The 27,983-nt window shown below is 34.0% G+C and overlaps 1 protein-coding gene across 2 annotated transcripts in view; it reads left to right on the forward strand.

Annotated features, from left to right (window-relative positions):
- The first annotated feature begins 3,077 nt into the window (after positions 1-3,077).
- EMB2773 (PHD finger family protein) overlaps positions 3,078-27,983 on the forward strand; it is a 185,778-nt gene continuing 160,872 nt past the window's right edge. The window contains exons 1-2 of one of the 2 annotated variants that reach the window (XM_089832698.1): positions 3,078-3,811; positions 27,033-27,145. In XM_089832698.1, the coding sequence (XP_089688824.1) occupies positions 3,600-3,811; positions 27,033-27,145 (325 nt within the window). In that variant the 5' untranslated portion in view covers positions 3,078-3,599. The remainder of the gene's footprint in view (positions 3,812-27,032; positions 27,146-27,983) is intronic. The other variant, XM_089832699.1, reaches the window with a different exon arrangement.

The raw sequence follows: 27,983 nt of genomic DNA on the forward strand, positions 1-27,983 counted from the left end.
AACTTTGTGACAATTGGGCCTTGGGCTTCCATCAACATATATCCTATCATATGTTAATTCCAAATTACGCATGTATACCATCCTTAAAGTCAAACCCATAATTAAATTCTTAGCTAGGCCCTATTTTGAAAATTTCTTAAATTCATGTCCGTTATGCTTGACCCAACTACCAATTCCCCCTAACATGACTTCTTCCTTATCTTCCCAGCTTCCAATTTAATCCTCATGCTTTTTCCTAGGAACAAAATGCCCAGGGTATTTTATTTTCGAGGATTAGATACAAATTTGAATTAGAACCCTGTTGTAGTTTCTTGATAGGAAATTAAACTCCATGGTTGGCTTGGCTTAATTTTAAATCCCAAAATGTGTGATGATATATATAAATGCCTTATCTTTCTTCATTTTGGTAAAAAAGAAATATCTTTTCACAATCTATAATTGAAGACCAATATTATAAAAAAGCAACCAAGTAATCAAGAACATTCAAGATTTGAAGGAAATTTTCCAAGATCTAGGCTCTCTTCAAGAATCTAAGGCAATTTGAAGGCAATATTTTCCATTCTATAAAGCCTCTTTCCCATGGTGTCCAAGTCAAGGAGCTACCAAGAAAACAAGAAGATCTTTTGTTCATCCTCATGCATACTTCCACCATAGAACGTGTTCAATCAAGAATAACAACAATGAATATCTAAGAGTGACATTTATAGATCCATGCATTTGTGAAGGCATCCTCAATTCCTCTCTACATTCAAAGGTCAACAAAGCAACGTTTAAGCCTCTTCATGAATATGCATGATCTAGTATATTGATTCACGAAGGTATTGAAAAGATAGATCTCATATTTACCTTTAGTATTTACTTTCATTTTATGCAACCTTATTTCATTTTCAAGGTTGATTCCTACGCAAGGGTTTGACCAAGGTAAACCCCTAAGTCCCATAATATTTTTTCGTATTTTTAATGCACAAGTGTAGGCAGTGCAATGGTTAGAGCTTTTATGTCAAGATCGAGATCTACGAGAGTATAAGTCAAGATCTATGAGACTATAAGCCAAAATTTTGGTCTGAATTATATTGAACATAACATCCTAGGCTTCTTGTTCCTAGATCTTGTTCCTGTTAGAACAACTTTAGATTCATTGTGCAGGTTAGTACAATTTCAAGCTTTTCATCTTTGATAATTATAGGTTCTTGTCTATTTTTGTTAGCATGTACTTTCTCTAAATTGCTTAATTTAGCTTATTTTAGTAATTTATCTTCCATCAATAGACTAAATCTCCAAACCCATTACATTGTTAATCATAACAATGAATGACCATTGCACTCACTCGGTGCGTAAGTCTCACTTGAGCCTATTGGGTCATCTTCTTCTTGATTGTGCATTAGGAAAAGGTGGACAAATCCCTTATATCCATTGTTCTTATTTTCTTCATGTATAACATGATATACTAACAATACAACCATTTGTGCATTAGAAATTCAAAGGCCCATGTAAATCAATAACAAGTTTTTAAAAAAATGTTAGAAGTAGAGCGTGAGATGTTCCATCTTTTTGTGATTAATGATTATAATTGTGAGCTTATCACTTGATCTTTTTGAAAGTTATCTTTGTAGTTAGAACATTTAGATATTGATCGATGTTGTGATGTGGAGCCTAATCAAACTTGGATGTTAATTTTTTACCACTTTATTTGATGGGGTTTTCTCCATATTTTATGACAAGGATTTGGGCGCAGCGTCCCCAAGACATGTCAAGTGTCAGTGCCCCTTGCAGGGTTTTGAGGCAGAGCCCTAGATGCGCTCCCTGCCGTAGTACTGTATGGGGTTGAAGGACAACACCCCTATAGGGGTTTTTGAAGGCAGCAAACCCGAAAGCTCAACTGACTTTATTATTGTAAAATACGCTGGCTGTTTTATTTATTAGATGACTTATTCTAGCCTTAATTTTCTAAGCGAAAAAAAACTTGTATAAAATGACTCAGGTTTAGGGATTTCACAATGTATGATGAGATTGTAGCTTCTTGCAACAATATTGTGTTGTAAGATATTGCAGATTATAATTAGGTTGTAATCACTAGATAACAAGAATATTGGACTCCCTGTTTGATGGATGTAGCCCAGGGCTTGGGTGAACCATGCTAAATCTTTGTGTCTTGTGTTCTCTTCCATGTGATTTATTATTTTTTGATATTGGTCATATTTGAATGTAATTATTATTTCTGTCGCACTAATCCTAACAATTGATGCTTTATGTTGCCACTATAACATTTATGAACACTATCATGAATTTAATACACATAAACCCACTTTTACGATGCATTTAAGCTTGCAATTATCCCCTTGCACTCTATTATTCAATGATGGCATTAATGACCTTAGTATAAGAACATTCTTAGTGCTAAGTAGTTATTATTATCACAAAGTTGTCTCTACATGATATATGACATTACTTATGCTTACTTCTAGTATGCTTTTCGTTCTTTTGTCTATTTTGTTAGAATGTATTTGGTATACCATGTTCACAAAGCTCCATAAAATTATTATTAATATCAATTTATTATTATTCTTTTAAGATGTTCTAACAATAACATAATATCACAACGCTATTGAATTAGTTCATTGATTCAAATAAGTTGTGACAATCTTATCCTTCTTATTATTTAATAAACTAGTAATCTATAATTAATATTTCAATTATACATCTATTAACAATTATTATATAAAATCTAATATTATGAATTAATAATTTTAACAAATGAATACTCCATGATTATACATTTAAACTAGATTTCAAGATACTTGTTTTAAAAGTTAAAAAAAAATCTTAATTAGAAAAATCAACAATACCATGTTTAAAAAAAAAAAAAAACAAAAAACAAAATATATTCTTTAATCCCCAAAACAACATCGTACTCATAAGCTTTGAACACAATACATTTATACTCGATACTGGTATAGGTTCCTTTGCTGGGGAAAAAGAGTAAACTTAGTCGCCAAAATCTTTGAAAAAATATATGCAGAGGACAGGTTTTAAAAAAAAAAAAACAATAAATAAACGAAACATAATGATTTAAGCTCATCTTCATTTGACTTTACGCATACAAATTAAAATACTCGAAGAAGAGAGAATATAATAAAACTTTCGAACTCAAGAGGCTCAACGATAGAACAATAGTTAAAAAGTAATACGAGATCGAAACAAAAAGAAAAGCCCCCTTCGCGCAGACTCTACCTTTCGGCAAATCACACACTAAGTAGGGAATGACTTGAAACTCATCCAGAGCAGCAGTCAAAATTCATACCCTAGCTCCATTTTTCCGCTCCATCAATGGCGGGACTTTACAGTTCCCGCAAATTACTTACGAAAGCCACCAAAATCTCTACAGAACGATTCCAATTTTGTCAGATTTGGTGAAATTTACAGTTAATTGGTGGCTGCGGAGCGAAATTTAGTGAACTTTAGGGCTTCAATTTCAGAGGAGATTTCTTTGTATTTTTTTTTTCAAACCCTCAAAGTAGAGGTGTATTATACGGTATGTTGGTGTACAATATACGATGAAATTCGCGCGGAGGGTTTAAGAGGGAGAAAAAGTTGTGATCATGAATACGAATACGTATAGCCTGTCGAATACTACGTATTCGGAGGTTGCGCTGTCTTTGCCCTTGCCGAATTTGCCTATATGCTTCGGAGCTGACAGCGAGGAGCTTGCTTTGTTCGAGAATGGAGATGGCCGTGCGGCCAAAGGCTCAGCTGTTTTAGCGCAGGCTGGAAAAATAGCGGAGCTGCTAAAATCCACGGATATCAGTTACTTGTAAGTGTTTTTGTCGAAGTAATTGTTAAAAATGTAGTTTATTGTTTTGACAAGTGTTGAAACTTTTACTTATCTTTTCGTAGTTCGCTACGTTAATGTTATCAGAATTGAGAATGAATGAATGAATGAACGAACTATTTTAATAACGAATAGACATATCATGTAAATGGAACTGAAAAACCTTAGTATGGTGGATATTTGTATTTTTTTGTTTGGCAAATGATTTTCATTTGTAGAGTATTTCCCAAAATTTTAAAATATGGATAAATTTAAAGTTTTTATGTAATAGAATTATTTATGGCTTAGATCACCTGCTTTGGACGCGTTCATGTTAACGACAGAGATCATGTAACGTGAAACCAAGAAAACTTCACAACATGGATGTTTTTAACGGAGAATTGGACATGTTCTTTTTGCATTATTAGCCTTAGAAGTTAGAATTGGCTAATGTGATTTTTTTTGTAAGGGTTCTATTTACTTTATTTTTTTTCCACTCCTTATCTATTCTCGCCTATATTAGTGCTAAACTGGTTCAAAACAAAATGTGTAAGAATTGGCATGTTTGCTAGGTGTTTATGTGCTCAAATCATCTTGATTCTGTGGTGAGAATTTCTTACCTTTTATCAGTTCAGTACATATCTTTGGGCCTAACGAAGAATATGTTACTGGTCCCTGTTCTTCACTGCCCGAGTTTATTACCGTATACGAGTGAGCCTTATTTGAGTCCTGAAAGAAAACAAAGATGGTTAAATAGGAATGAATTGATAGTTGTAGTTTAACTTGACTACAAGTCGTCCCCATTTATGGATAAGTGTGATTTGGGCCTGAAGGAAAAACAGACAACCAATAAATATTTAATGAACAATCTAAATAATGCTCCCCATTTATAGATAAGTGTGGTTTGGTCCTGAAGGAAAAACAGACAACCAATAAATATTTAATGAACAATCTAAATAATGCTTTAAGTGTCTCTTAGTTATTCTTCACTTCATATTTTGTCAATTGACTCTATAAAATGTTTTTAGAAAGTGTCAAGGCATATGTGACTTGTGATAGCTTACTCAGATCTAGAAAAAGAGAAGAGAAAAGGTTAATTAAATAGTTTTAAGTTTGTGGTTTTTACCACTATAAAAAAAATTTGGGGGCCAGTTTTAACACAATTATCAATAAATATAAATTGCTGTGAAAAATGCCATTAAATTAGCCATATGCTTTGAAACTTATTACGAAATTTTAAATTTCGATGTTGATTCACTACTGATTTGGGAATAGAATTATGTTTGTTGATGAGTAATTACCCAATTTCTTTTTGAATTTGTAGGGGATGTTTCATTGAATATACCTTGCTTCATAGTGCACAAATTTGTTTTCTTTATTAGAAAAACATGCCTCATTTGGTGAATTTCATTTTGTTTGTTGTGTTTGTTAAGTAATATGATCATTTTGTTGGATTTCACATCTGTAATTGCTTTTTTGGGGGAATAATCTCATGTATTTTGAATCTGGAATAAGTTGACAATGACATTTCCTAACATCATCCATAGCTTATCCGGGAATTTCTTGGGCAAATTAGAGTAAGGTCCTGTAGGGGATATTGGATATTGCAATTGGTATCCAAGGAGGAAATAAGTTCCCCCCTTTCCCTTTCCTGCCATTGTGTCAAAGGTAGTTGAAGCAATCTGCCAAAGGGCTCAAAGACATAGGACAGAGAAAGGAGGAAAACTTCAAACAGTAAATAATGGTTGGCAGTGCCTCACAACCCCAAATTACTAATCAAAGGATAAACATCTATTAGACATACTGTGCATCAATATATTGATAATCCTTCTCAGTCTGTAAGAAAAAACAATTAGATCAATCAAACTACCTCTTTCGGTGACTAAGAAGACTAAGGATACTCAAGTAAGTGGTGCTCATAAGAGAATAAAATGCAGAGGTAGAGCGCCTACATATAGCAGCAAGGAATAATTTGTAATTAGTAATACATCGATGTAATAAAGATGAATACTTATAAAGAGGCAATCAGTGTAGATAACACAATTTGATTTTGAGAAGAAATGCAAACAGCAAGAATTAGCAAGACAAATAATTACGATCAAATAATAAAGATGAATACTTATAAAGAGGCAATCAATGTAGATTACACAATGTGATTTTGAGAAGAAATGCAAACAACAGGAATTAGGAAGACAAATAATAATGAGAAGAAATGCACAGCAAGAATTAGCAATCTCCCATTAAGGTGGCTTCTCATAAAGGGGAACAATTAGTATTCATAGCAACATCATCATGATGTATCCATCATGACAACAATCATCATATGATGATAAGAAGATGAAGATAGTGAGTAACATGCTCATGGTATTATCGATCACAAGGGCAAGTCTTTCCAATATCTCGACCATACCAAAAATGAAGAGATCATCATCATGGAAGGAGGATAAGTTCAACAAATATGATACTTCAATCAGTAAATAATGGCTAGCAGTGATTCACAACCCCAAATTACCAAGGATAAACCATTCAGACACATTGTGCATCAATATATCAATTATCCTTCATAGCCTCTAAGAATTGTCAATTAGATCATTCAAACTACCTCTAATGGTGACTAAGAATATCGAGGATATTCAAGTAAACGGTGATCATAAGAGAGTAAAATGCAGAGATAGAGCACCTTCATGTAGCAGCAAGGAATAGTTATAATTAATAATACAGCAATCTGCTTTACTTGGTAATAAATATGAATAATCGTAAAACAGCAATCAGTTTAGATAACACAATGCAATTTTGAGAAGAAATACAAACAGCAACAATTAGCAAGACAAAATGATTAACAGAAAGAAGGCTACAATCTCCCACTAAGGTGGCTTTGTACTTCATAAAGGGGAATGATAAACAATGTTAAAAGCAACAAGTTTATTAGTTATCTAATTTGTGACAATTAGCAGAGTGAAGTCAAGAGGTGCGATTTAAATAAATAAATCAGTGTTACCTCAAGTTTTCGGGATGGGGTCGAGTTTTTAGGATGGCAATTTTTTTTGCCAATTTTGGGGGTGTATAGGTGACGACAAAGGGGGCAGCTTTATAGCAGTAGGGAAAATTAAAATATGTAAAGAAATAAAATATTAATTTGAAAACATGGATATAACATGCACTTATACATATAGAACCTTAAAATATAAGAATTAGTAGAATTCATATGCCAAGTTAAAGTCTTCTAGGCATCTCTTGTACTTGGGACGTTTTGGAGACGGGGATGGCTGGAAACATACTGGGGCCATCCACCTGTAACACTGAAATAAATTGATTTATTATGAAGAGGTGTGTTTAGGGTAATGTATGCTTCTTAAAGGGTTAAAGTATGCAACTCTTCATATCCATGACTCCTCAACGCATATCAAAGAGGCTTCGATCTCACTTATTTCAACATCGATTTGGACATTTATCTCTTCTTCTATTCATTCTGGATCTGCTCTATATTGACTGAGTATGGACATTATTGGTTGCATACACATAAAGTCAGATTGAAGACACTAACTTTTTGCAAGAATTAGTTGACCATATCAGATATAGCAATATCTTCAAAATTGCTCAACATATCAGCATATCAGACGTAGCAAATATTGCTTTAGGCAATAAGAAGAATTGGTTGCAAGGATTGAAGTATTCATTAAAAACAACAATGGTATTGCTATAAGTGATAATTAAGGACTATACATTGCATGCTATAAGAATTATACCAGAGAGAACAATTTGTTTTGCTATAAGTAATATCATTAGATCTCAATTACATAGTTAAATGCCATATTTGACATAGCAAGGATCATTGCACTAAGTGCAAGACGCACCAATTCACTTCAACATATATATAATTGCATATATTAGAGATAGGTAGTGACTCTTAGGAAATTATCTCTGCAATATCTTGTTTTTTATTATTTCAATGGTTAATATTGTAATTCTTGTAATATTAGAATGTTTCTAATATTGTTATTATTCTTTTGTTATTAGAATGTTTCTAGTAACCATAATTGTTTTGTGATAGATGTTATCATTGTTATGGTAAATCGATGTTGTTGTAGTCGTATTAAACAAAAGAGATGAAAACTCCTTGTTTAGATTTACAAAGACAATGTCTCTAAAACAAACAATTGTGAACTGAAGACAGAAATAGAAACTACTAGATAAACTAAAGACTAAGTAAGATGACTATTAAAGAAACATAATAATATTCTAATACCCTCCCAAATGGACATCATCTAACTGTTGTCTTTTGGTCACAAATTCTGCAAAACATTTGGCTGCTGCTAAGACCCTCCCTGGATCTACAAAATGTTAATGAGCAACAAGCCAAAATCCATTCAAAAAAGAATAGAGAAGGGTATCCCCTTCTCCAGAATGCTTTGCAACAAGAGACAAGAGACTGCCACTGAGATGAGTCTACCGCTAACCCTTCTAGAATCAGCAAAACTTCTGAACAGAAATGATCACAAAACATCCAACCTGATGTTGGATAATGGATCTGCTCTTCCCTAGAGACAAAGACAAACATTGAGAACAACTAACATGATTTTGAGGAAAAATCAGCAAACCCTTGAAACATTGCAAGTGAACATGATACCCTATAAAGAAGACTACAAAAAGCCATGATTTTTTAAGAGAAAAATTGGAAAATTAGACATGATCTTTGAGGTGAAAAATTTATCAAAACCAGACAACAGAATCAGATGCATGTATTAGACAATAGAAAGCTTGTTTTCTGAGGAAAAATGACAAACCCAGTGGATAATTTGTGAGGAAAAAATTATAAACCTACAAATGAATCCCATGCAACTTTGTGAATTACGGAATCAGAAATTTTTTGAGGAAACAAATTAAGAAAACCCATCATATTTTTTTGAAGGGAAAAAATTATGAAAACCCATCAGAAAAATCTTCATGCGGCAAACCATGAGACTTCACATGGTAAACTTGAGTAGGGTTGTTGCATCACTATTGATGCCATTTTTGCAACTATTTTGGGTTAGGGGTTTTTGTTTGTGACTTGCTTTTTTCTTGAAAACTCACGTTTTATTCCATGTTTCTAATGCTCATCAAGATTTTCTGTCCTATTTGCTTCCACACAAGGCCTTTTTGTTTTGAGAAACCTCATTGATTTGGTTTGCGGTTGTTTATCTGTAGATGGACATGATTTTCTTGGCCTTTGTATGACAATGTGCATGGCTTTCTCTGCAACGTGTTTGGCCTCGACATTGATTTCTATTCATAGGGCCCTCTTTGTATTAGAATATTATTATATTACTTTAATGGTCATCTTTCATATTTTATGTAAATTTGGTAGATAAGATCGTTTCTGTGATCTTCAATTTCTTATTAGAAACTTTCTATTTTGTAACATTTGTAATTTTTTAATAATGTTGGTTTTGATCGTTTGTTAATACATCAAATAATTTACCAATTACCTTAGTAATATGGTATCAGAGCTAGTCATTTTATGAAAATTTATAATTTCTTTACTGAAATTATTCTCTCAAACTTTTTTGAAATTACTCTAACTTACTTTTCTAGAGATTCATTTTTAGAACCTATTAAGGGTTTTGGTGTCATAGTTGACGCCTAGATTTTTTACATAAAATTATAATGTCTTCACTATAGTTATTTGCTCAATTTTTTCAAAATTACTTCAATTTCTTTTTGCAGAGATTCATTTTTCTAAACTTGCCCAGGGTTTTTGCATTATAGTTGACGCCATTTTTGCAATTATGTTTGGGGTCAAAGGTATTTGTTCATGGCTTTATTTCTTGTGCATTCTGTGCTTCATTGTTTTTTCAAACTGTAAGCTTTTGTTGTTCGAAGATGACTTGTTTGGTCGTTTTGACCCGTGCTTCTAGTCTGAAATTTTTCTATGCCCAAAAAATGACTGCTTTGCAAGTGTTTTTTGATTAAATTGACCCGTGTTTTTTGCAGCCAACAATTCTTCCACCCACAATTTCGTTCGCAAATTGTTTTAAGCTCTTTTCCAGTTTATTCCTGTGTGTGGGACTACAGATTCTGTTCTGCCATCTTCTTTCTCTCTCACATAAGTTTTGAGTATTTTGACATAATTTCTGTGTGATTTTCTCCTTCAACGAGTAGTTGTTTTACAGTTGTATGAGCTCAACGACCCCTTATGTCATCGTTTTTCTGCTTCCACAAAGGTTATTTGTCATTTTTTTGCAGTCTCGAACAAGCACCCTACCATTTTTTAGACTTGGGTTTTATTCGAAACTCCCTACTTTCTTGAATGCTTCAAAATCTAATTCCAAATTCTTAGTGGGTTTTTTCTAGATCTCAGTTGGGTCGTTTTCAATTTTTTTTAGGTGTCTCGTTTTCTATGCTTCAAGTTCCTTACCAATGAGAATTTTATTTTGATTATAGATTCTTTGCGGGTTTTTTGAAATCTCTTCTAGGTCTTTGTCGGATTTTTCTGTGTTAGCTAATTTTTTTCTTGAAATCTGAATTAGCCATATTTTATTTTATTGAAGTTTGTTATTTTGCATTTGCCTCTGTTTTTTGCATCGGAATTCATGTTTTAGATACCATGCTATTACCTCAACATGTAGAGCCGAACGCATCTGCCATTTACTCCTTCATGGCTAAAAACCCATAGACCATGTGAAATCTTCTACTTGGTATATAGATTTTGGTGCTACTTGACATTTCACTCATAGGTGCAATTGGTTTACAAAATTTTCTCCCTTTACCAATTCACTTATATTTGGAGGAGGTAAATAGTATACCGTTGTCGGCAAGGGAAATGTGTAGATACAACCTGGTGGGAGGAATCTCATATTCTTCAATGTATGTTACTTTCCTAGCATGGAGCTAAACCTACTCTTGATGAGTAAGACCATGTGATATTCTCCTTTGCTTGATGTTGTATTCAATGCACATAGGTGTTCGATTGATAATCATGTGACTTGCACTACTATAGTTGTTGGCATTGAGGATCATGGTCTATACAAATTTGTGGATACGGGTGATTCTTTTGAGCAAGTCTTCACAACAAAATCAACTTCTATCAATAGTCTCTAACATCAATTATATGGTCACTCAAACATTCACTCTCTTGCCCAACTTATTTGGTAAGATTTAATACATGGCCTACCTGAAGTTCAACCTTAGATCAACAAGTTTGTAGAACTTGTTAGGCTAGAAAACAACATAAGAGGCTATTCAAGGATGGTGACTCATGACGAGCCTCTAAGGTACTATAGTTGGTCCATGGTGATGTATGTGATCTGATGAATACTCCTCTTGGTATTGGGTGCATTTATTTCTTACTTTTAATTGGTGATTTCAGTTGGAAAATGTGGGTATACCTTCTTAGATGGCTTAATTGTATTTCAAAAATTTAATGCCTTAGTAGAAAAAGAGTCTAGATGTTCTACTATGTTTGATAGGTCTAATAATGGGAGGGAGTTTTGTTCTATTGATTTATCCACTTTATGTGATACACATGGTGTAAAACATTAGTTAACCACACCATACACCCCACGACATTGTAGAACGCCGCAACCGTGCCATTACAAAAATGGCTAGGTTTGTGATGGAACGAAAAAATGCTTCCAAAAAATATTGGGCAAAAGCAATGTTTACTACTGTCTATCTCCTTAATTGGGCTCTCACACATGCAGTCAAGGGGAAGGCTCTTGAGGAAGCTTGGATTGGTTGTAAACCCAAGATTAGTCCTCTGAAAGCTTTTTTCTCTTTAGCATATGTATGGATTCTAGATGCCTAGCGCTCCAAGTTTGATTCCAAGAGTCATAAGCTTATGTTTATAGGATACAATGACAACCATAAGGCTTATTGACTGATGGATGTAGACATTGATCGTCTTCTCTTCAATCACGATGTTGTCCTTGATGAAGAATGAGGACCATTTCATCTTTCCTCGTCTGAGCAGAATTTTGAGGATCAACCTTTGAAGGCTTTTGATTGGGGTGTCCATCTTCCATTGGGTTCCCTTGATGGGAGGGATGACGCAGATTTTGAATTTGATGATGCAGTACCTGACTTTCCTCCAGATGATGCTTATCTTCCACTTGCAGAACCTCTTTCATCTCCATTTCGAGTTATTCCTCCATTTGATGTTGGGACATCTACTCTTTGACCTAAATGGTGGGCCCCAAACCAAGGATAACTCTAGTGGCCAATATTTGCCAATTGACGAATTTCACTCATCGGGTACCTCGAATTTGGCCAAAAAAAAGCACTTTCGAGGTGGTCATATTGCCCACATTTATGACAATTGGGTCCCATGCTTAGGCCAATTACTAATAATGATACATTAGGCCAATCACTAATAATGATACAAAATTATTTGTATTTTAGTGATGTCTTCGCCAATAGAATCTAATCTTTCTATATGGTAAATTAAATATTTTCACCAATGATTTCCAAGGCTTGTCTTATTCGATGGTCATATTCGCCAATATGTGGTAAAACTTAAAGTTAGGTTATAGGTTAAGTACAAATATTTGACAGTTTTCTCTATTCCGAATACTTTACATGGAACTTTTTATTCTTTCACTTGGCTTGAAATAGATTTGATTTCAGACACATCCTTATTTTGGGGACTTTCTCTAAAACTTGGTGTCCTTTAAAAGTTTGGCCCAAATAGGACTTCGACCATTGACGTAGGATCATTGAACGGTTATAAAAGTCAGGGTTGGTAGATGTTAGATGATAGAATAAGATATTAAAGTATTAACCCAGGGTGCCTTAATAAAATATTTAAGTTGTTCGAGCTTTCGGGAAAACTTCCCTTCAACCTCGCTTAGTATTGCGACAAGGAGTGCTGCCCCCAAACCCCCATATAATAATTTGGAGGGAAACTACAGCAATAAAAAGTGGGCTAAATTTAACCTTCAATTTTGATAATTAATTAGGCTCCATATAATAATAATAGTGAAATGATGGTTGCTAGGTATGTGTACTTTTGGTTTACAATTTTCTTTAATAAGGAAAAATTCGCCTAGATTTTATAGAATTTTCATACAATTGAAAAAAATTGCTAATAAATTTAATTTTGTTCCCTTTAAATAATGTTGGGTTCACCAAAATTTTGTACATTTTTCCAAAGGGGGGTTTCTCAAAGTTATCCCGCTAAGAACATCAGTGAGCTTCATCTTGATGAGGTCATTGAGGGCAGGTCTTGTAGAAATCAGGGCAAGCAACAAAATACAAGTACCTTTGCTCGCATGGCCAACCTTCATAGTATTTATGAGCCTTAGACATTTGAAGAGCAAAAGGGATTCAAGACTGTCAACAAACCATGGATGCAGAATACATATTCTTATAAAGAACAACACCTGGGTTTTTTCTGATCTTCCTACAGGGAAGGAACCCATTAGCTGCAAATGGGTGTATAAGGTCAAGTATCATGTAGATGGTACCTTGGATAAATACGAGGCTAGATTAGTTGCTCGAGGATTCACACAGTAGGAGGGCATTGACTATGAGGAGACTTTTGCTCCCGTTGCCATGGTAAGTACAATTTGTCTTCTTCTCGCCATTGCAACTAATTTTGGATTGAAAGTCCATTAGATGGATGTTAAGAGTGCCTTCCTTAATGGTGAGTTGCAGGAAGAAGTCTACATGATGCAACCTCTTGGTTTCAAGGTTGTTGGCAAAGACCACTAAGTATGTCGACTCAAGAAAGCACTCTAAGGACTCAAACATGCCCCTTGAGTATGGTACATCACGATTGATTAGTGCTTGGTTGCTCTTGGTTTTCAATGTTGCCCTTTTGATAGCAATCTGTATATCAAATTCTCTGGTGATGACGTTCTCTTTCTCATTGTCTATGTGGATGACTTGATCATTACTGGTAGTTTAACACATTTGATTACAATAATCAAACAAGAGTTGTGCAAGGATTTTGATATGACAGATTTGTGGCTTCTCCATTAGTGTTTAGTTGTTGAGGTTTGGTAGACGGATGGTAGCATCTTTATTTCTCAGTCTAAGTATCTAGGAACTTGCTTGATAGATTTTGAATGCAAGATTGTAAACTTGCTTCCATGCCTATGGAGAAGGAACTAAAGTTCTTAGCCAAGTTTGATTCTCCTCTCATTGATGAAACCACTTATAAGCAACTAGTGGGCACTCTCATCTATCTCACCTCCACTAGACTCTATGTTAGTTTTGCAGTGAACTACATTTCACGCTAAATGACAACCCCCAAGGTTGATCATTGGGTAGCAACAAAGCATGTGTTGTGTTATGTGAAGGGCACCCTTGATTATGGACTTCTTTACACTAGGAGTCATGGTTTTAGATTCAACGGGTTCACAAATTCAGATTGGGTAGGTTTCTGTTGATGATAAGATGACAACCTTTGGATATGTGTTTAGTTTGGGATCTGGTGTAGTCATTTGGACTAGTAAAAAGCAATATGTAGTCTCACTCTCCTTCATAGGATTAGAATATTGAGGAGTTGCTAAGGTAGCTTGTGAGGCAGTTTGGCTTCATTGGATGCTTGTAGATTTGTATAAGTCAAGTAAGTCTGACTCCCTTGTTGTTTGATAATTAGGGAGTTCTCAAACTTATCAAGAATTGGGTCTTCCATGAAAGAACCAAACATGTAGACATTCATTGTCATGACGTTCAATAGTGGGCTGAAGATGGGACAGTTTAGTTGCAATATGTTCCAACAATGGATTAGATTTTAGACATTCTCACCAAGCGTCTTTGTCCAGATAAGCTCTCTAAATTCAGGGGGCAACTTGGTGTTGACAGATTGACCATTACGAGAGGGTGCTAGAATATTATTATATTACTTTAGTTGTCATCTTTTGTATATTATATACATTGGATAGATAAGATTGTTTCTATGATCTTTTTTAGTTTCTCACTAGAAACTTTCTATTTTGTACATTTGCAAATTCTTTATAATGATTGTTTTGATCTTTTGTTAATATAACAAATAATTTACCAGTTAGTTCTCTGTAATACTCTGTCTGCTCATGATGGGTTTGTGCATGGTTTTCACAGACATCTATTCTTCATTTGTGACTCTTTGTAAATCTACGACTCATGACTGCATTTTGTGATCATTCTTGTTGTCGTCTATGGTGAACAAAGTACTTGTTTCTACCGCCTAGGGTTTTACGAACCCTCAATTTTTCTCTTAAGACTTATGCTTTGTTTTTGGAAGCATTTTTGGATTTTTTTGTCTTGTTGACTAAGGTTTCTCCAAAACCCTTAGAATTTTTAGTCGGATTCAATTTTGATTGTACTTTTTTGATGGGTTTGTCCAAGAGCTTTACTAGGTTTATCTCAAATTCTCTAGGTTTGTCAAAATTCTTGCATTAGGCCATGCGCTAAAAAAAATGTTGTTCACTCTGGAAATCAATGCTTGTTTTTTGTCTCAATTTTGTTCACTCCTTTATCTCATGCATTGTACTTAATTTGTATATCAACACCACCCCCCACATTGGTGCTCTGTTGCCATCCTCACACCACCCCCTCGTTGACCCCTAATATTGGCTTGTGGTCCAACCATCCTTGAAACCTGTCACTACGTCCATGTGTCCCCCTCTTAGGAAACTTTGTGGAACTATGAAAAATATTAATATTTAATTATAAATGTAGTATTTTCAAAATAAGCAGTGCTTTGATGAATGATTTTTAATTTTAGATATTATTGTGTTAAAGTTGTAAATAAAATAGTTTTAAAGTAAAATAAACTAAATTTTGAGTGAAATAAAAAAACACTAAATTGACATCTCTTAACTTTTTTTTGATGAATGTATTTAAGATATCTATGCTAGTTTATTTATCATGCTTAACAATAATCATTGTTAACTATTCTCTTGCAATTTCTAATTTTTCTAGTCCTTTCAAATGAAATGAATTTCTAAATGTTCTAACTATTAATAGGCCCAAAGATATGGATGGTAGTAGGGGCTATTGTTTTTGCAATCTAGGGAAAGCACTTCACAATTTCAAGTGGGCTTCACAAACTTGATACATTAAAATAGATACGTGTCTTTTTAGACCCTTGATTGAAAGGGGTACTATCATTCTTAATATACATGCCAAACAATTTGATTATGTAATAGGTAAATAAAATAGTTTTAAAGTAAAATAAACTATATTTTGAGTGAAATAGAAAAACACTATATTGACATCTCTTAATTTTTTTTTTTGATGGGTGTATTTAAGATTTTTATGCTAGTTTATTTATCATGTTTAACAATAATCACTATTCTCTTACAATTTCTAATTTTTCGAGTCCTCTCAAATGAAATGAATTTCTAAATGTGCTAACTGCTAATAGGCACAAAGACATGGATGGTAGTAGGAGGCTATTGTTTTTGCAATCTAGGGAAATTACTTCACAATTTCAAGTAGGGTTCACAAATTGAATACATTAAAATAGATACTTGTCTTTTTAGACCCTTGATTGAAAGGGGTACTATCATTTTTAATATACATGTCAAACGATTAGATTATGTAATAGGTAATATGGACAACTTGAATATTACAAGTAATGTGATTACATGACTCATTAGTTCATAGTTTTTTTGCACTTTTGACCTGAAAAATGGAGGGATTTTGTATCATTGATTAGTAGTAACAATTTAGTTGACTAATGGTGAAGCTTCAATTTCTCAATTGAAATTTTTGTGGATGATTAAGAAGATTCTAAACGATTAGGTTATGTAATAGGTAATATGGAGTCTAGACAATTTGAATATTACGAGTAATGTGATTACATATTTCATTAGTTTTAGGTTTTTTGCACTTTCAACCTAAAAAATGGAGGGATTTTGTATCATTGATTAGCAGTAGCAATTTAGTTGGCTAATGGTGAAGCTTCAATTTTTCAAATGAAATTTTTGTGGATGATTAAGAAGAAGATTCCACACCAATAAATATTGTTGTGAATATATTGGCCAAAAGTTAATCAATTTAGCTTTGATGAATCATAATCAATTTAGCTTTGATGAATCATTCTTATAGAATTTGGTACACAACCTAATGTATCCAACAACTACACGGTTTGGTCTTTGTGTGGCTTTCAACTACTTTTCTTTATTCACAAATGAACCTAAGGTTGCTAATTGGAAAGTTGGCAAAGTGAACTTTGACTTATGTATAGGGTGCATTTGTTGGGGCATTTGATATGGCATTTATAGTGACTTTCGAATGTCTAGATTTATTGATTCTTGTTGTGCAAGATACAAAGGTGATAAAAGTCAACTATAGGACACACTCATAGTTTAGGAGAATGTGTTAGTGTGTTGGGCAATCGTAGGTTTTAGATATCTTCTCTTTAGTCCATTATAGTAACTTGTTTAATAGCGCATGTCAAGAGAAAACAATTGTTCCTTTGAGAGATCAAAGTGTGTTATCGATAATAAAAGACTTGCACAAATCATGTCAAAGTATGCTTTCTCTTTATTTGAATACCAACTTGATCAGGTTTTTGTAGTCTCTTATGTGATGATCAAGTGAGTTTTAAAATTAATGAAATGGTCATAGTAAATGTAGTTATCATAGAAATGTGTTTATTGATGGTAATAATTTTAGTTGAGAGTTACTAGGAAGCTTCTTATTTTTAATTTTTGGTGGGCTATTTGTTGGCAATTTGGTTAGGAGGATATGTAAGGATGATATAGGGTTGTCATTTATGGCAACATATACCTATTATGAAGAAGAAAAACAAGATATTAAGTTTTGGATGCTTGGACTTAGAAAATTGTTTAAGTATCATTCAGGAAAACAAGGAACAATTATACATTTTGCATTAGCGCGGTTTGCTGGAAGCACTTGAGACTGCGTGGTTGAGGGAAGGAAGTACATAATGTAATGAGCACATGGGTAAAAGCGCTCAAGAATATTTACTATACAGATAGAGCTATGGACAACTTTTAGGCATACGTCATAACAGGCTGAACAAAGTAGATGACAGAGTAAAGGCATTTTGGTTAAGGGATTGGTTTGATTTACCAAAACAATGACTTAACAAGGTTGGGACGACATCCTAGATGTTAACCCTTAGAAAAAAGTAATTTTAAGTTTTGGGAAACGCGCAAGGTATTGAAGGCTAATTGGTTATGCAGTTTGGTATAAAGGAAGACACTTTTTGTTTGTAATAAGTGTGACATTGTAATGTAATGTTATAATATTGTGATGCACACTTTGTAAATTCAGTATTGATGTGAACTTGATGATAGCACGGTATTGTACAAATGTATGATTAGTTTTGTGAAAAAAGCTACAAAGGACAATTCAGATATTGAAGATATCATTATTGCTAGAAAGGTTTTTGTATAAAGATAACTTTTGTATACAGATTATACTATTGTATATGCATGTTTGGGCAGTGGGCATAACTCGCTACTTCTGTATTGTAATTACAACTGCTAACATGGTTGAGGCTTCTAACAAGGCCTAGTCCTCTAACAAGGATAGATACACTATAGGGATGTAATAGACTCCTAACAGGGTCACTATTATTCACAAGATACTTTTGGTTAGTGGATCATTTTGTGAGTACCATCCCCACTAGAGTTTTCCCTTGGCCAGGGTTCCCCTAGTTAACAAATAATGGTGTTAGGAATTGCATTGTGTTATGGGTATGTTTACTTTTCAGTTTGATCATATATGCATGCTTAAAGAGTGTTAATGATATCCATAGTTGGGCAAAAGTATGTGGAACATAGATTCACCCCCCCTTAGTATTCCCTATTTCTAACAATTGGCATCAGAGCACAGTTACTCAAAGGAGGCCTAACATCTTGAGTAAGATCTCTATGGATATGGATCAGTTATAGAAGAACTTGGAGGAAGCTCTTGAAGAACTTGATGTAGTGACAAAAGAAAGAAACAAAAAAATGTAAGATTAAACTTGGAGATGCACAAGATTTCATTCAAAAGTTGAAAGAGCAAATTGAATCAACTAAATCCAAGAAGAAAGAGTCAAATGATCAGATCAAGGATAGTGATATAGTTTCTAAGCTTAAGAAAGAGAATGAGAATTGAGATTGTAGATCTGAGCTTGAGCATACAAAACTTGAGAAGTACAACACTATTGTTAAAGGAGAACTTACACAAACAAAGCATCATCTTGAGAAGTTGTATTCCAACATAGAGAAGCTTGATGAGCAAATAATGACACAAAGACATGCTTATGACAAGACAGGGATTGGATATGCTGAAGGAGAATCATTTAAAGAATCTGAAATTACCGAGGAACCAGATCTAGTGAACCAACAACCTGAACAACAAGAAGATCTGAACAAAGAAGTATCTAAACCACTTGAACAACGTGAAGAAGTAATAAACAATTTAATGGAAGATGCTTCGCATATAATCAGCTTGGACACATAAAGAAGGACTGCACAGGTAAGTATACGAAACCCTTTTTTGGTTATTGTCATAATTGCTTTGCTTATGGACATAATTCTAATGAATGTAGGAAACCTAGAGGTAATAATAATAATGGAATATGTGAAACTACTAACCCTGTATCTAGTAGACCATTGGGAGCCGCAAATATCATAAGAAATGGAGTTGTGTTATAAGTGCAACAATATTGGACATATTGCTAGAAATTGCAGATTGGAGACAAATTAATTTGGAGCTATAATATAGAAATAATGTAATTGCATGTCAGATTTGCAACACTTTGGGACATACAAGAAGGTTTTGTAGAGTGAACAACATGACAAATTAATTTGGACCTATAATATAGAAATAATGTAATTGCATGTCAGATTTGCAACACTTTGGGACATACAACAAGGTTTCGTAGAGTGAACAACATGAGAACACCAAATATGAGATCACAAAACATGAACTATAGCATGAACTATAGAATGAAATGCAAACAACAATGTAAGAAGGAATAAAAATAGTAATGAAAGACAGAAAGAAAAAGTGAAAGAGCAAGTAGAAAACTTCAATGAAACATTTGTTAAAGCAAAGACTCTTACAAGTACACAAGTATGGGCTGAGAAGACAAATGACACGTCTGAGAAGGAGCTGAAATCAATTGTACTAGTAGATAACCCCTTATCAATTTCAGCAATCAATTCATTAGAGAAAACAAGGCATAACACACCAGAAATTTATTAGAACTTGACATGATGACATAAAGTTTTGTGCACTTAGGTGAAGCATTGAAATGATGTTTAGAAGCTACAGTTAAGTGCGCATAAAGATATGAGGTAATATGTGAGTTTGAGAAAGGAATTTAGCCTACTGGTTATTGAATCAGCTTTTTTAGTTTGCGTACTGCCACAATTAATGCAGATTGAACTTGTGGTAAATAAAAGGACATAAATCAAAGTAATTAATCACCATTTGAGCGTTTGAAGCCTAGAGAAACTCATGGAGGAGATTTGAGAGCAAATTGAAGGTGAATTGAAGCATTCAGAAAGTGAATTCAAGCAAAGGTACACAAAAGCCCCAATTCTACGAATTTAAGGTATTTATCTACGTTGTTGAAGCTAAACTCTGAAGTCATTTGAAATTTGTAAAATGAACCCCTCTTTGCTTCATGATATAATGGAGAAACCAAGGTATAAGTTCAAAAGAAGTGCAACTGCCAATTTGCATAATGACCCTGCTAGGGCATTCTCGCAAATTCCGGACGGAGTGATAATTGTAGAAAATGTGCAATCTTACATGCATTGCAAGTTTGAAACCTTAGGAGATTCAGATATTTGAAAGGAATTTCAAAGGAAGTTTAACCATGGAGGAAACTCTGTAGTTAAGCGCGCTCAGGCTAGAGTAGTACTGGGATGGGTGACCTCTCGGGAAGTCCCGATGCTTCACCCTTGTGAGCATCACCTCGATCCAATGAGTGCTAAGTATTCCATTTATTCTCATGAGAGATGGATTCATGTTGAATCACTGCTCATGAAACATGGGTCAATGAGTTTGACTCAAAATCACACAGTTAAATCCTGAAATATCACAATTTGACTTGCTGTGAAAATTATCTCCTACTTATCAATAGAATATGTCATCAGAGGATGTATGGCAATGAAGGTGTGATTGTCGTATTACTAGATACATCTGGCAAAAGGTGGATCATATGTATATTTTCTAGGAGATGTTTCATATTATTGCAGTTTATTAGAGGTTTTGTCTCTATTACCACAAGCCATGGTTTGATTTTGGTTGTGGCATTGTAGGAAGACATGCATACTATCAGGCATGTTGGATCAACAATTGTGACTAAATTATTGCAAGAGGATTGAATTCAATGAGTGGATTGTTTGTTTGGAGATGTCTTGTTAGAGGGATGTGTGGCATGATGACATCATGGGGCAGTCACCTCACGGTATCATGCTATAGTTGTGTGACAATATTACATTAGTGGTTAAAGCGTTTAGTCAAATGGAAGTCTAGACTAATGATTTAAGGGTACATATGGCCCATGGTGTAGATAGAATAGGCTAATGTCGAGGTTGCGCTTGATGATGTAATGATGTTATGTAATGCGTTAATAAGGTTCTACACGATTATTTGTAAGGATTGTAAGGGATTTATTATATTTGGACTTAATTCTCTTTGTTGGTGGATAGTTTTCGTGAAGGGGTTTGCGAGGTAAATCCTTGAATCTATGCATATGTGGATTATGTATGATTTCACGGTCTTTCATGATTTTTTTCTATTTGAGTTGTAGCAACATATCTGTTATTTGGATTGCATAATCCTAAGGTTTTGTAGTGATTATATTGGGGTCAAACTTTCAATACCTATTCCTAAAATCGAGTTGATGAATAACAATGTAAACGCAATATTGACTTGAGTATGGTAAAATGATTTATGACTTTGTGTTTCGTCTCTCTTTCTACCCTGTCTAGTGTTATGCTATAATAGTTTTTTGTATTTGAATTATACATGAATTGAAACAAAACTTTTTGATAATGATAGGATTTTGTCTTAGGGCTACGGAAACATTACCATATATCATAGTAGCCTAAAGAATTGGAGATTGGCATATTAATTTGAAAGGTGGTAGATGTAGTATAAATTCCAATATAGTTAAATTACGCACTGCTAATAAAGATGCTTATCTTTTAACCCTAAATTTATTTGAAAGGTGGTAAATGTGACACAAATCCAAGCATAATAAAATGATTTATAAAACAGAAAGTCAAAGATCTCTTCAACCTTAAACAACTACTAATCCATCATGATTTGCATACATTTTCCATACTTAAAGCCATAGTGTTAGACATGTAGTTTTTTTAGTGCTTCAAGAGAGGTAATCTTGGAATTGAAGGGTAGGTCAGTGTAAGGAAAACTTATCAAGCGATTGGTCACGTTTAGACTTATGGCTATTATTGAGGAGGCTCACGATTGGTGTTCCTTAGTCATTTGTTGGTTTATAAACTCCAAGAAGTTCTCCTCTAACTCAGTTTCTAGACATCTACTCTTATACAAGATGCATGAAGTTGATATTCTTAATTCCCTTTTATGCAACTTCGATGCTTTATGACATATTTATTGGACAATTACGTATTTCTCATATGTTTTTGATTTTGTATGTAATAGCATTGTAATGATCCTTGCGATATAGGGGAAACACTTGACTGAGAAAAATTGATAAAATTATCGAAGATCCTTCTAGCCATTATATTCCATAGACCTAGATGGTAATTATGAAATGAATAAATAATAAATCCATTTCCATATAACGATCTTACTTATTTATCAAATATTAATCAACACAATAATTTGATTATTACCTATTTACTAAATATAACAATGTTTTGTAATCAACATTATAATTGATTATTATAAAATCAACATAATAAATTGTTATAATAATTTACTTTATTATTTATAAATCAAGTAATAAATAATCATGCTTATAGCCATACTGTAATTGCTATAATTTATCATTATTAATACTTATTATTGTTATCTATAATAAGTAAATGAAATAAAAACAAAAAGAGGGGGTCCTGACCAAATACACTGGCCGCGACCTCTCAAGACATTCCCATATATTATAAGCATACCACGGCAGACCAAGGATATCACTTGGCATAGATTAATATTTTCTCCCAGCGTAAAAGACATCTAAACCCGACATAGCATTATCCAGCTCGACGGTAATATCTGACTCAGCGCTATGCTGCACAACAAGATATATTCCCAGGTCATCTCAGACAAGGAAGTGTCAGTTTGGGGTCAAGGAAAGAACGCAGTCTGACAGGAAGGAAGGCTGGTCAAAGAACCTCACCATCCGCAGTAAAGACTTAAGTCAAACTCCACTCAAGCCATCCCAATATCTATAATAAGTAAATGAAATAAAAACAAAAAGAGGGGGTCCTGACCGAATACACTGGCTGCGACCTCTCAAGACATTCCCATATATTATAAGCATACCATGGCAGACCAAGGATATCACTTGGCATAGATTAATATTTTCTCCCAGCGTAAAAGACATCTAAACCCAACATAGCATTATCCAGCTCGACGGTAATATCTGACTCAGCGTTATGCTGCACAACAAAATAGATTCCCAGGTCATCTCAGACAAGGAAGTGTCAGTTTGGGGTCAAGGAAAGAACGCAGTCTGACAGGAAGGAAGGCTGGTCAAAGAACCTCACCATCCGCAGTAAAGACTTAAGTCAAACTCCACTCAAGCCATCCCAACAGCGATAGCAGAGAACCATGTCACCTATAGATATATATATCATTGACAGTCACTAAGAAAACTTAAGTAGCAACCACAGATACATCCAGCAAGTCAAATATCACAATCTGCAAAGAGAGACGACATTCAGAACTAGGACAACAATTATAGAAGCTTAAAAATATAGTAAACTGAAGACAGTCCCAGCCCCTGTACATTTAGTATTAAGTTGGAATCTCGTACACTGAGACAATCCAAAGATATAAAGATAACAGAAAGAGAAAGGCTTTGTCTGCATAGTAGACACCAGTTCTATGACAAGGGGGCAATTAAAACCCATTACAGTCCTTGGTGAATTAAAATAGAGATCCAAGAATCTCTAGAGGGCTTCAATAGCGAAGCAAGGTAGAAACTAAAATATCTCTGAAGGTCATTATACTGAAAGTACTAAACCATATGCATGTGAAAGGATGAATATACCTATGTGGTTATTCATAAGGCTTAGGACGAGTAGAATCTCTTAAGAAGGATGTATATACATCAATATGATTATCCATAGGGTTTAATTGAGAGGATATAATGTGAGGAGATGGCACCTAGTGGAGAGCTGTTCTAATACTAGAGCCCCAGGAAGCACTCCCCCAGGAGCTAAGTGTCTGATCACGACGTCTTTTTAAGAAGGGTATTAAATGGGCATTAGGATTCGATATTTTATTCTTGCATAAAAGTTGATGCTATCCTGTTTCTTTATTTATATTCTGGAGTACTAACATACATTTCAGGTTCATTAGCCAGGAGAACGTGAAGTTTAGCCAAAATGACTAGGGACATTACAAGCATTGGGCTCAAACAAGGGCGCCCTTTCCAAATAAATCTCTTCAGCTTTTATATTGATAAGCTGGAGGCTTTTTTCCAGTGCAATTACACTCTTATGAATGATGATTGTATTTGAGACGAGGTGGTTTTAGTCATGCTACTTTTTGTTGATGATGATATTCACCTTTCTCATTCTTTGAAGGCTTGCAACAGCGACATGATGTGCTTGCTTGAATCTAGGAATTCTGACCAATTGTGATCGACATTGGTAAAACTAAGGTCATGATTTCCAGTATCTTTAAACATACTTCTACAACGGGGCAGCTTTAGAGATCACATTGACTTACGCCTGATTGAGAGTCCAATGTTTTAGTCATTTCTTAGTGTGAAGCTTTCCTCTTAAACATATCTGTACAAGGAATATGCCTCTCTCGGATCGGATTGTTAGTGTTTCCAATCCACTTTCAAGTTATCCTTTCAAAAGATATGCCTTTTGATACAATCAACAAGCATGTAGTTTTATCTAGGTTTAAAGTCTGAGTTACTAGATTAAAACAATTTGCTCTATCTTGAGAGTATCTTTCGGCTTGCTTTCTACATTTGTAGGTCTAGATAGATGGGCGATTCAATTTTTGGCTGTGGAAGTTTTCCATACTTAGTTCTTAGCTCCTTTGAGTGGAATACATCTCTGAGCTCCTCTGTAATGTCCCTTTTTACTAGCTTGAGACATTACAAAACTTCCACAATTCTAACTTGAGCAATTATATAATTTTGACTTATGATTCCAAGTTGTAGACTTATACAATGAAATGAATAATGCTTATACCGAATAATGATGCAATTGAATGATAATTCCAAATGCATACACAGAGTTACAATGCAAATGACTGATGATTCCAAATGCAAATGCTGAATGTAATGTATAATCCCTAATGTAAATGCTGAATATATTTAGCTCCAAATGCATATGCTTTCAAAAGTAATAAGAAGGTTGCATACAAATAACATAAATGCTGTTTCTAATGTGACAATATAAACTATGCTTTTATAATCTGAATGGCTGTCTCCGATATACACTGTTTACCCATGCTTTATATACAGGCTGAAGTATATCTCAATGGCAGAGATATCGATACACAGGCTGTGTCTGATCTTTTTTTATCTTATATGCACTGATAATGAAGCTGTCCGATCTTTACCTTAATTGAATGTGCCTCTGGATGCTGCCATCTCTGATATCGATTATGATTGCTTGCACCTTTTGATTGCTACAAGCAATTGGGTTTGTTCAACCAGTGATCTTTAAGGGAAGACATATATTTAATTCAATATTCTGATCTGCTTCTAGCCATGTCTTGATGTTCATATTTATATTCATTGCCAGCTTTGTGAAGGGGCGCGATGAAATGGGTTCCTCACATCGTAACGAACAATTGAAAGAGTATTATTTTTCACTGTAATAATCAATATATTATATGATTATTGGGGTGAAACGCTAATAATCATATGTGATTAAATATTATTCAACTTGTACAAATTGGCTGTGTGTTATGATTCAAGGCTTATGTTATGAAGGTTGATGCTATGATATATGGATTGGCTGTCATGTAAAATGAGGCAATATAGATGCAGTTATAATGATTATGATATGGCGCAATGATATTAAAATGACGATTATGCACTTACATTGGGATGGATGTATCCATGTTTGACATGGATATACATCCATCATATATGTATGTATGACAATAAATGTTATGTATGGCATGTCATGGATGGATGCATGTTTGTTGATGGCATTGCATATGAAATCTCAATGTAGTGCACAACATGATGGTGATCACATGATGATGGTTGTAAAATATGATCATCAAGCCATTGTCCATCCGACTCCATCCATCATGTAGTTCACTAGCTGTGGTGGTGTATTCAAGTGATAAGCCTGAGGTCTCTTGTACATATCATCATAGCTAAGGTGTGTACATGGTGGACGGATGTCTTGGTGAGTGCCAAGCTCTATCTACCACTAGATCAATTGTAAACTATATGAGAATGCAGATTATTTAAAAAACAAGGTATATTCTTCTCTCCTTGCCTTCCTATTTACATTTTATTAAAATATTGGAATCACATCCTCTACTCCAGAACCCTTCAAATTTAACTTGAACACTATGCCAGGCTCTTACAATATTAGAGACAAACATGTTTTACAACTATATTATAACCAAACTTAGTAGAAGCCCTGGTATTTGTCACATATTTATTCAGTATGCTTGGGAAATGCTTTCCTTTCTCCCTATTCATGAATTTAAATAATTTGATAATTCTTCTCTTTTGTCAATCATTTGTTGGGATGCTCAATATGCAATATAATCTTTTGATGGTTTATTGTATATAAATGCCATGAACTGACTTTGAGATAGCACATTTATATTTTATTTTTGTAAATTCAAGTACATAGTTAAAAAAATAAGCACTGTCCTCATAAATCTTTATTTTGTAGTTTTCTGAAATCTCTGTTTTGGATTCACTCAAGTTGAATTTCATTGCCATTTAAAAAATACGAATTATGATGTTCAAGTATTTTGCAATTCTAGACCTCATTAATCATTTGTTGCAATAAGTTGCATTAATTTTTTTGTGATTAGATTTTTTAATATGTAATCTGTGCCCATCTCCAGTTCTTTTAGAGCTTATTGTGTTCTGGTTTATGACTTATACTGCATTCTAACACAAACAATTGACCAGATCTCTAAGGGAAGAGGTTAGAAATGGCAAAGATTCAGTTTTGGCTGAGCCAGGACCTGTTCTCTCTGCTGTTCTTCAACATGATTTTGAGGCATTTGACTATTCCACACCAGGTATAAAACCGGAGCTGGATTCTATTTTGTGCATTTTGATCTAGAATCTGATTACTTTCTTACTAATAAATGTGTATTTTGTTATTAGACTCATTTGTAAGATTGTTGTCAAAATCAGAACTACCTAATACAATGATCATGAACAGATATAGATATCCAAACCAGGCTTTTTGGGCAGACGCTATACATAATAGAGTAATAGCTCAATATTTATTCACATGCAAAATATGCATGCACCTTGTTCTCTAGAAACTATAAACCATTTACCAAGAGAAGTCCTGCCAGCACATATCCATTCTGTCTCTCCTTCTCTATATGATATTATAGAATTATCATAGTTCTTGGCAAATGTAATGTTCAACCCCAATAATTTTTTCTGATTTGTTTTCCAATGTGTAAATATTTCTTGCCATGTTTTTTTAACTGTTAAATGCATTAAGAGACAATGATCATTCAATGTGCCATTCAAATGCATAAAATTAGCACAATGATTTTCAATGTGCAAATTGGGAACTAACATACAGCTAAATTCCAAATCAGAAATACCTTGTTTAAAGCTTCCAAGAAAAATTGCAAGTCTGGTTACAATGTACATCTGGAATTATCATCTACAACAGATTCTATGAATTGAATACAAAGGTTCCTGATTTTCTGATTTGAATAGCAGATTTGCAATTACCAAAATATTCTAGAAGGAGTCTGACTAAACTCCTCTGCACAACCAATCAGCTATATACTTCCAGGAGATGATTAGAAACTACAAAGCAGTTAATGCACAAAACTTGTCAACCTGCAATACTTTTTCACAAATTCAAGAAACTTAAACTTTGCTGGAAAC

Source organism: Cupressus sempervirens, chromosome 5 (genome assembly GCF_028749045.1).
Source record: "Cupressus sempervirens isolate cs-2001-9-10 chromosome 5, ASM2874904v1, whole genome shotgun sequence".
NCBI classification, from domain to species: Eukaryota; Viridiplantae; Streptophyta; class Pinopsida; order Cupressales; family Cupressaceae; genus Cupressus; species Cupressus sempervirens.